The 10,954-nt window shown below is 44.0% G+C and overlaps 1 protein-coding gene across 1 annotated transcript; it reads right to left on the bottom strand.

The window, feature by feature from the left end:
* Positions 1 to 7,986: 7,986 nt before the first annotated feature.
* Positions 7,987 to 10,056, bottom strand: tnni1b (troponin I type 1b (skeletal, slow)). The gene is made up of 5 exons (XM_035795982.2): positions 9,938 to 10,056; positions 9,694 to 9,825; positions 9,515 to 9,604; positions 9,135 to 9,311; positions 7,987 to 8,852 (listed from the first exon to the last, which is right to left on the bottom strand). Exons 1-5 carry the CDS (start codon positions 9,944 to 9,946, stop codon positions 8,748 to 8,750), a joined length of 513 nt encoding a protein of 170 aa, XP_035651875.2. The 5' UTR covers positions 9,947 to 10,056; the 3' UTR covers positions 7,987 to 8,747.
* Between the last annotated feature and the right edge of the window lie 898 nt (positions 10,057 to 10,954).

The following is a 10,954-nucleotide window of genomic DNA, read 5'->3' as shown; positions in this document are numbered from 1 at the left end:
ATGGTAGCCAGCATCACATACAATGAGTAAACAAGTGTTCTCCGTAGGCTTCACTTCAGTCTATTTTTACATAGACTGGGACTGAACAACCCTAGATGCTCCCAAATAGGGATGAATGTCAGGTTTGGCGGGGAAAGGGAAGGATTAAGTTTGTTCCCCCCTACATGCACGAATGTACAAAAGCAAGCACACCCTCCCACAGAAATGTACACTTACTATGTTATGTTGACCTCTAAGTGCACGTTGCACACATACACACACACACACACACACACACACACACACACACACACACACACACACACACACACACACACACACACACACACACACACACACACACACACACACACACACACACACACACACACACACACACACACACACACACACACAGAGAGAGAGAGAAAAAGCATTCGGACAGGAACATCTTAACATCTTACTTAGAAATATCACTTTACAAATTCAAAGAACAAAAGAGCATGGGTCAACACCTCTGACCTGAGTTGCTGCAGAGCCACTATCTTCCTGGTTAGGTCACCAGATACACTATTAGGTGCCATGTTGAACTTAAAAGGGTTCTTCGGCTGTCCCCATAGGAGAACCTATCAAGGCTCAGGCTAAGACGCAGATGCAGACACAAACGTTTCAGTTTATTATAGTACAAGGGGCAGGCAAAAGGTAAGTCAAGGCAGGCAAAGAGTCGTAATCCAAATCAGAGTCAAGCAGGTACATGATGGCAGGCAGGATCAGGGTCAGGACAGGCAGAATGGTCAGAACTGGGAAGACTAGGAGAAAACAAAAACTAGAGCGCAGGAAACAGGGCAACACGCTGGTAGGACTTGACAGGACAAGATGAGACAGGAGACCAAGGGCTGTGAGGTAGAGGTTGAATCCTAGACACATGAAACGTGGCATGTATACGGAGGGTGCGGGGCAACAGAAGATAAACAGTAGAGGGGCTAAAGATTTTAGAGATGGGGTAAGGGCCGATGGAACAGGGGGAAAGTTTCCAGGACTCCTCCCAGAGCGGCAGGTCCCGAGTGGAAAGCCATACCCTGTGCCCAAGCTGATAGCAGGGAGCAGGTGTCTGGCGGTAATCCGTCTGTTACGATACCTGGATGTGGTCTTCAGAAGAGTGGCCCGGGATCTCTTCCAGGTACGGCGATAGCGGTGGATGAACATCTGGAAAGAGGATATGCTGACTTCTTTCTCTTGCTCAGGGAAAAGGGGGGAATGATATCCCAAGGAACACCCAAAGGGTGAGAGACCAGTGGCCGAGCAGGGAAGGGTGTTAAGGGCGTATTCCACCCACACAAGTTGCTGGCTCCAGGTGGTGTGGTTGGCGGAGACGAGGCAATGAAGAACCGTCTCCAGGTCCTGATTGGCTTGCTCCAACTGGCCGTTAGATTGGGGGTGAAAACCAAAGGACAGGCTGTCCAACGACCCAATGAGGGTGCAGAACGCCTTCCAGAACTGGGACAAGAACTTAGGACCACGATCGGAGACCATGTCGACCGGAAGTCGATGGATCCGGAAGACGTGCTGCACCATGAACTGAGCAGTCTCCTAGGTTGAGGTTAACTTTGGAAGGGGAATAAAATGGGCTGCTTTAGAAAACCTATCCACCACCATCAGGATTGTGGTGTTGTCATCTGACGGAGGAAAACCAGTAACAATATCCAGGCATATATGGAACCAGGGGCCATGAGGAACAGGGAGTGGTTGAAGAAGGCCAGCCAGAGCTGTCGTGGAGTCTTATTTTGTGCACACACAGTGCAGGCTGAGACAAATGCGGAGACATCAGGAACCATGGAAGGCACCAAAAGCGTTGTTGGATGAAAGCCAGTGTCCGACGGGAGCCTGGATGGCAGGTCAGTCTCGAGGAATGTGCCCATTCCAGGACCGGGGAATTTGCAGAGTCTGGGACCAACATCCGATTAGCCAGACCTCCCCCATAAGCAAGTGGATCTCTATAGCCCAGATGAGTGCAGCCACGAGGGTGGAGCGGTGGATGAGCGAGTGTGACTGGGAACAGACCTCCTCTCCTTCCAACATTCCCGTAGCCGCACATCCGGAAGGTCAAGGTGATGAGGGAGACGGGGGCCATTGGAAGCTCCCGGGCTGCAAGCTTGTCTTTAACCTCCGATAATCCATGAAGGAACGTGTCGAAAAAGGCTTCCGGTTTCCAGGCACTCTCAGCCACCAACGTGCAAAAATCCACTACGTAGTCTGCCACACTTGGGAGGAGACAACGTTGCGGAGCTGGTCCGAGTCTACTGGGTTAGTCTTGGCCATATCATACTATCACGGCTCAGGCTAAGACACATGATGCAGACACAGGAGGCAGATAGTACGAGTAGTACAACGGGCAGGCAAAAGGTAAATCAAGGCAGGAGGGTTCAACATGGAACCCAGAGTTCTACCTGGAATCAAAAATGGTTCTACCTGAAACCAAAAAGGGTTCTCCTATGGGGACAGCCGAAGAACCCTCTTGGAACCCTTTTTTCTAAGAGTGTAGCATTAGGGACAGCCCAGCATAGCCTTAATACACACACATTTCAGAACTAATTGGACATATCTAGATTTATGGGTCATTATAGTTTATGATTATGAATTGTGACTCTCATCAAATGGATAGTTGATCTGCTTCATCTGCTAATCAGTTAATAATTGGCAACAACTTGCATACTCTTATAAAAAAGGCTTCCAAAAAGTTTTTTTGTCTGTCCCCATAGGAGGACCCTTTTTGTTTCCACGCAGAATCCTCTGTGAAAAGGGTCCTACATGGAAACAAAATGGTTCTACTGTAACGGCTGTCTTCGAGTGAAAGAGAAGAGGACCAAGATGCAGCGTGATGATAATCCATATTTAATGGTAATACTTAAACACCGAACAAAACAACAAACCGGAACGAAGACGAAAAACCAAAAAGGGTTATTCAAAGGGGTCTCTTATGGGGACAGCCAAAGAAACCTTTTAGAACCTTTTTTTCTAAGAGTGTATAGAATATTTTCCAATTTGGAACAAACAGTAAGATTAAACCAACAGTCAGATTAGAAAAGAAATGTTCCAATTGGATTAAAGAGTATTGTTACACTGCAGTTGAAGGGAATAGGCCTATTTCTGTTCAGTAAACAAGTAGTTTTGCATCATACCCATGGTTTATTGTCTGACATACACACGGCTGGAATGCTGTTTCAGCCAATCTGCATCCAGGACCCAAACTACTCGGTTTATAATTAGCTATATATTCCATTTGGATTGGAGAGTATTGTAACACTGCAGTTGAAGGGTATAGACTTAGTTTTGTTCTTCACACACTTGAACTGCCGAATCCTCTGCTGCACCTCCATTGTTCAGTATCTTATTCCTCTCTGCTAACTTGCAACAACATGTTTACAGCACTCTTTATCTCCCTGGCAAACCTTTTAATAGAAACCAACATTCTATATTAATATGAGACCCCACACGTATCAGATCTAACATGTAATTATGATTCAGCACATGTCTCACACCGCCTAAAGGACACAGCCTTTCAAAGGTTTTGTTTATAGTGTGTGTTTCTGCCCTCTGGTTGTTTACAGGTTGTTTGGCGTGAGATTTCTGACACACTTTTGGGAGCATGTAGGACCTTCAGAAAGCGGAGGCCAGCTTTGTCTCATGATATATGTATGGAGATGCTATGTGACCTACAGTGAAAATCTACACACCCCTTGCACCCCTTCCACCAAGTACAGTATTCATTCCGTGGTGTGAAGACATACGCAGTCAAGGCATTTTATTTTGTATATTAATTTAGAAAATGTACTATATTATTTATTTCATTTTGAAATTGTGGAGCAGGTTGTGTAGATAAGTATGAAAAAAATTGAATTTAATCCAATTACATTTTAACGCAGTAAAAACTGAAAACTATGCTAGTGGTTTGTGTAGGTTTTCACTAGGCACTGTATGTGTTATGTAAGCAAGTACACAACATACTGGCCATTATGACGGAATAACCGGTGTGGCTGTAGAAAAACAATCCCCTTGCCTTTTTAACTGAATTGGTAACTCTTTATAATAACCTTAATTCATATCCTTATAATGAGATTAAATTCAAAACTGGATACAAGTGATATTATCTAGAAATACTGCATATCCCTTGATAATTGAACTTGAGAACTCAGAGCAAAATTCTGACTTGAAATCCATGTCCTCTTCATAGAAATATTCCATCCAAGGACAAAGTCCAAGTTACAGACAATTCAAGTAAGTATATGACCCACAGTTAATAAATTATTCTTAGCTACTATTGCAACATTGTCAGGCCTACCACAAGTTTGAACGGAAATCTGAACACAGACCATCCTACACTCTTATAAAAAAGGGTTCCAAAAGGGTTCTTCAGCTGTCCCCATAGGATAACAGTTTTTGTTTCCAGGTAGAACCTGCTGTGTAAAGGGTTCTACATGGAAACTCAAAAAGGTTCTACCTGGAACCAAAAATTATTCTTCAAAGGGTTCTTCTATGGGGACAGACAAATTTAAGGTTCTAGATAACACTTTTTTTCCTAAGAGTGTACAGCATTGCTTATATTAGACTGTGTTTGAATTCAGCACAGCGGTAACACTGTCCTCTAGCTTCACAGAGTTGCCATTGCAGTTACTGTTATGAGACTGAGGTGGGCCCTGTCCAGACATAACCCCTTGCCCTTAAGTAACAGAGCTTGGGCATACAAGGGAATATTGTGTCTGTTCAAGACAATGTGAACCTGTTCCTTTTGCTCGATAGCCTGTAAAGTTCTGTCATACTTTCCAGGTTTATGGCCAAACAGTTCGAGCTTCAAATTTGAAAATTAATCTCTCCAGAAACAAGTCTCTCACTGTTGCCGACTGTTATAGACCCCTCTCAGCTCCCAGCTCTGTCCTGGACACCATATGTGAATTGATTGCTCCCCATCTATCTTCCGAGTTTGTTCTGTTCGGTGACATGCTTAACACCCCGGCAGTCCTACAATCTAAACTAGATGCCCTCAATCTCACACAAATTATCAAGGAACCACCAGGTACAACCCTAAATCCGTAAACATGGGCACCCTCATAGATATTATCCTGAACAACTTTCCCTCCAAATACACATCTGCTGTTTACAATCAGGATTTCAGCGATCACTTCCTCAATGCCTGCATCCGCTATGGGTCCGCAGTCAAACGACCACCCCACATCACTGTCAAACACTCCCTAAGACACTTCTGCGAGCAGGCCTTTCTAATCGAACTGGCCCGGGTATGCTGGAAGGATATTGACCTCATCCCGTCAGTAGACGATGTGCCTGGTCGTTCTATAAAAGTAATTTCCTCACCATCTTAAATGATCATGCTCCTTTGAAAAAATGTAGAACTAAGAACAGATATAACACTTGTTTCACTCCAGACCTGACTGCCCTCGGCCAGCACCAAAAACATCCTGTGGCGGATTGCACCAGCATTGAATAGTCCCTGTGATATGCAACTTTTCAGGGTAGTCAGGAGCCAATACACGCAGTCAGTTAGGAAAGCAAAGGCTAGCTTTATCAAACAGGAATTTGCATCCTGTAGCTCTAACTCCAAAAAGTTTTGGGACACTGTAAAGTCCATGGAGAATAATAGCAAGATAACAAACAGATCACTGACAATTTTGAGCCCACCATACCTTCTCCGCTGTGCAAACCAGTTTCCAAGCTGGTAACGGGTGCACCTCAGCCACGCTCAAGGTCCTAAACTATATTATAACCGCCTTCGATAAAAGACAGTACTGTGCAGCCATCTTCATCGCCATGGCCAAGGCTTTCGACTCTGTCAATCACTGTATTCTTATCGGCAGACTCAACAGCCTTGGTTTCTCAAATGACTGCCTCGCTGGTTTACCAACTACTTCTCAGATAGAGTTCAGTGTGTCAAATCGGAGGGCCTGTTGTCCAGACCTCTGGCAGTCTCTATGGGGGTACCATAGGGTTCAATTCTCCGGCTGACTATTTTCTCTGTATATATCAACACTTTTTATCCTGCTGCTGGTGATTCCCCGATCCATCTTTAAGTAGACAACACCATTATGTTTACATCTGGCCATTCTTTGGACACTGTGTTAACAAACCTCCAAACTAGCTTCAATGCCATACAACACGCCTCGAACTGCTCTTAAACGCTAGTAAAACTAAATGCATGCTTTTCACCCGATCGCTGCCCACTGCCCACACGGTTCTGACTTAGAATATGTGGACAACTACAAACACCTAGGTGTCTGGCTAGACTGTAAACTCTCCTTCCACACTCATATTAAACATCTCCAATCCAAAATTAAATCTAGTCGGCTTCCTATTTCGCAACAAAGCATCCTTCTCTCATGCTGCCAGACATACCTTCATAAAACTGACTATCCTGCCGATGTCATTTACAAAATAGCCTCCAGCACTCTACTCAGCAAACTGGATGCAGTCTATCACAGTGCCATCCGTTTTATCACCAAAGCCCCATATACCACCCACCACAGCGACCTGTATGCTCTCATTGGCTGGCCCTTGTTACATATTCGTTGCCAGACGTGAAGAGGCACGACAAAGCCGATTACCCCTCAGGAAACTAAAAAGATTTGACATGGGTCCTGAGATCCTCAAAAGGTTCTACAGCTGCACCATCGAGAGCACCCTGACTGGTTGCATCACTGCCTGGTACGGCAATTGCTCGACCTCTCGACCGCAAGGCACTACAGAGGGTAGTGCGTACGGTCCAGTACATCACTGGGGCTAAGCTGCCTGCCATCCAGGACCTCTACACCAGGTGGTGTCAGAGGAAGGCCCTAAAAATTGTCAAAGACCCCAGCCATAGACTGTTCTCTCTACTACTGCATGTCAAGTGGTACCGGAGTGCCAAGTCTAGGGAAAAAAAAGGCTTCTCAACAGTTTTTACCCCCAAGCCATAAGACTCCTGAACAGGTAACCAAATGGTTACCCAGACTATTTGCATTGTGTGACTCCCCCAACCCCTCTTTTACGTTACGGCTACTCTCTGTTCATCATATATGCATAGTCCCTTTAACCATATCTACATGTACATACTACCTCAATCAGCCTGACTAACCGGTGTCTGTGTGTAGCCTTGCTACTTTTATAACCTTGCCACTGTATATAGCCTGTCTTTTTACTGTTGTTTCATTTTCTTTACTTACATATTGTTCACCTAATACCTATTTTGCACTATTGGTTAGAGCCTGTAAGTAAGCATTTCACTTTAAGGTCGAAACCTGTTGTATTCGGCGTACGTGACAAATAAACGTTGATTTAATTTGATTAACAATGAGTTAATGAGGAGTGAATTCGCCTGCCATACAAAATGTGCTTTCTCGTCAGGACACTGTTGTTCAGAGGAGCTAGCCAACAACACAGCACAATACAATAAGTTCAATAAGTTCAAACTGAAGCTGGAAAGACTGCGAACTAGCTTCACTTCAATTTGTTTGACCTTTTTCAATTGACATTTCTTTCCATTGAAATTATGCCAGTTGATTCATGATTTCGACTGGCTGAGAAACGCTGCCTGTCTGTCCTGTCCCGACTCCCAACCCCTACACGTTCATTACTATGGGACAGCTGGAGATTGAATTCTAACATTGAAACAGTGTTGCAAATGTTGGAGAGGTTTATACAAGTCCCCACTGTTGAAAACTAAATGTTAGTATAAAATAATGTGAGATAATGTCTTGATGCTTTTTATAGTGGAGATCAAGTTTATAACTTTCCTAGCTGGGCTGATGAGACAGTGGATTGCACAGTCAGATGGAACAGAGTAAATAGGCATTTTAAGGTCACAGATTTAACCGGTGGTAACTTGTGGAATTGACACTGACTGGAATGCGCTTTTAACCAATAAACATTCAGGATTAGACCCACCCGTTGGCCATTATAAACTGGGTGGTTTGAGCCCTGAATTCTGACTGGCTGACAGCCGTGGTATATCAGACCATATACCACAGATATGACAAAACTTTTATTTTTAGTGCTCTAATTACATTGGTAACCAGTTTATGATTTTGTCAGTCGCTCTCACTATCTCACATTCACCAAAATGTTGTCTCCACCCCATGGCAAAATGTGTAGAATTGCAGCACAGTAGTAGCCTGACTACCCATCCACATCCCTCTGGCCAAACGTCACACCCACTAGCGTTTCTTCTTCACGATGAGTCTAGATTTGCTTTCCTCCCTGACGACTTGTAGAATGCGACCACATTCTGACCGTTCTGATTGGTCCCAGAAAGTGTCGGGCCAAAACTGCCCTGCATGATGACCGTGTCAACGTTGATACTCGGATTGGTTGGAGCTGATCCAATCGCTGATGAATTTGTTTTCTACAACGTCCCTCATTTTGGTATCAGCCCAATCGACTTCTAGTCTCAGACAATGTATGACGAGATTGATAGCGGAATTCAATTCAGGTGTCAGGCAAGCAAATAAGCTTTAAATCTGCAAAATTATTTATCTGCCTCGTGTCAAAATGAGTGGAATTGCATGAACTATCATTTACTCTAACATTTCTTCTCAGGTCAATATTAACAGTGAGGATGAAGCAGAACATTGTGATTGTAGCAGCATACAGCTCCTACTGTGTAAGCCTTGCTAAACAATAAACGCAAGCATTGTAGTGCCACTGAAACGAGACTTTAAACACATTTTGAATGTTCAGGATGAATAGAAATGAAGGAAACATTTAGAGTGTTCTCCTCTCTGTCTCTACTGAGGGGTGCCTTTGGCTGCGTCAAACATCTTCTTCCTTCCCTCCATGCCAGACATGGCCTCCACGTTCTTCCTCCAGTCACTCACCTCCACTGTCTTCTCCTGCAGAGTGTACACACAATGGCAGTCACTACCATGTCAGTAGGATGTCAGTGTGTCAGTATATCAGCCTGGTCAGCTTCAAGTTACAAGAACAAACTGTTAGCTCCTGTCATTGATGTGTAGATTACCACCGGTTGGGGGAAATATTGACAATTTAAATAAAGCTCCAGGCAGTATATTATACAAACTTAGCAAAACTCATCGTTGCATCACACTATTTATGACCTGCTGCCTTTGATCTTATGAGGACACACTAAATCTACCAGGAAAAACTCTACTTACCTTCTCTGTGTCCTCCTTCTTGACTGACTTGAGGTTTGCCCGAAGGTCCATGGAGACCTTGTGTTTGGAGCCCAGGAGGGAGCGCAAGATGGCGTCAGCAGAGACCCTTACCCTCCTCAGGCTGGGCCGCTTGAACTTCCCCCTCAGATCCAAAACTTTGATGTTCAGGTCCTTGATCTACATGACAGGTGGAAAGAAAAGGTAGACCCCATCCTAGAGATACTAAAATGGCTTCTTTCTCTATGGGCTACACAAAAGATATCTCAGATTACACCGTCTTTAAAGTTAGCCCTTGGAGTCGACCATGTCGTGGATATACAGTATGAACCACATTTAGAAGGTATGTTTCAAGCGGCAGAGAGGTACAGTAGGCACTGTACCTCTCTGGTGTTGTGCATGACTTTGGCTTCAATGTCATATCGCTCCTCATCCACCACGTCAACCTTGGCATGTAACTCCCGACATAACTCCTGTTGGGGAAATTTGAATTTTGCAATGAATTAGTACCCAGGTCAATGTAGTCAATAGGTTTACTGAATGTGTGTATGGATGGGAGTACCTGGAGCTCAGCAAAGGACATGCCACCGGTCTGTAAGGTGGGTGCTCTCTCTGCCAGATACCTCTCCTTCTCCTCCTCTTTATCCACAATCTCCTGCTCAATCTCCTCCTTCGCCTTGGCCACCATTAAGCTCTGAAAACATATTAAGCTTTAAATATTTCAAACGTATGGCCTCATATGACTGAGGTAGTTTGCCAAACAGTCAAGTGTTATTGCTGTGGTCATAGTGTGGCTATAGAGTCACCTTTAGCATGAGCTTACGGGAGGCCGAGATCTTCGACTTTCGCTTCAAAAAGATGAATCAATTTGATTAAGTTAGTCATAGATTGACAGTAGAATTAATGTCTCACTTAATCCGTGTTTATTGGCATTTATGCAATAGAATTAGAGAAATCTCACCTCTTGTCTGTAAAGAAAAAAACACATTTTAGTGTAAACATAATTTAGCATAAGAGATCAAGTATTTGAAATACTTCCTAATGTGGCACACATAATTTATCAGGCAGTCATTGTTAGTGTTTCTAAAGATAACTGGCATGTGCTGTCTGACCCATCCCATCTCCGTTTGGCCCTGTCCGGGGGTATCATCGGATGGGGCCACAGTGTCTCCTGACCCCTCCTGTCTCAGTCTCCAGTATTTATGCTGCAGTAGTTTATGTGTCAGGGGGCTAGGGTCAGTTTGTTATATCTGGAGTACTTCTCCTGTCTTATCCGGTGTCCTGTGTGAATTTAAGTATGCTCTCTCTAATTCTCTCTCTCTCTTTCTCTCTTTCTTTTTCTCTCTCGGACAACTTGCTGAGCCCTTGCTGTCCCCAGTCCACCTGAGGTGCTGACTTGCTGCCTAACCTTCCTAGGTTTTGGCATTTCTAGGGAGTTTTTCCTAGCCACCGTGCTTCTACACCTGCATTGCTTGCTGTTTGGGGTTTTAGGCTGGGTTTCTGTACAGCACTTTGAGATATCAGCTGATGTACGAAGGGCTATATAAATACATTTGATTTTATTTGATTTTATGAAGGGGTTCACTGGAAAAGAATACACTTACACTTGCTCTGGCATCTTGGCAATGTAGATTCCCCTAGAAGACAAAAATAAGACCTATGTTTCTGAAGAACTTGACAAGAGAAACCATTTGCACCTGTAAGCCTATGGTACTTATGTCTCCCATTTCACTTCCCTTGATATATCATCATAGCTTTCAATGTACTGACATGCAACACAAAGTAATTGCATTATTCTACAGTGTATTGTCAACTTTATGAAA

The sequence above is a fragment of the Oncorhynchus keta genome, chromosome 21 (genome assembly GCF_023373465.1).
Source record: "Oncorhynchus keta strain PuntledgeMale-10-30-2019 chromosome 21, Oket_V2, whole genome shotgun sequence".
In the NCBI taxonomy this organism is placed as follows: domain Eukaryota; kingdom Metazoa; phylum Chordata; class Actinopteri; order Salmoniformes; family Salmonidae; genus Oncorhynchus; species Oncorhynchus keta.
This window is presented reverse-complemented; position numbering and strand designations above follow the sequence as displayed.

Bases quoted from the DNA above. Each gene is read 5' to 3' on its own strand.
- tnni1b (XM_035795982.2), bottom strand. The intron at 9,605-9,693 runs GTACTCCCATCC...TTTCCCCAACAG, and splicing joins TGTCCTTTGCTGAGCTCCAG to GAGTTATGTCGGGAGTTACA. The intron at 9,312-9,514 runs GTACAGTGCCTA...CCTGTCATGTAG, and splicing joins TCATGCACAACACCAGAGAG to ATCAAGGACCTGAACATCAA.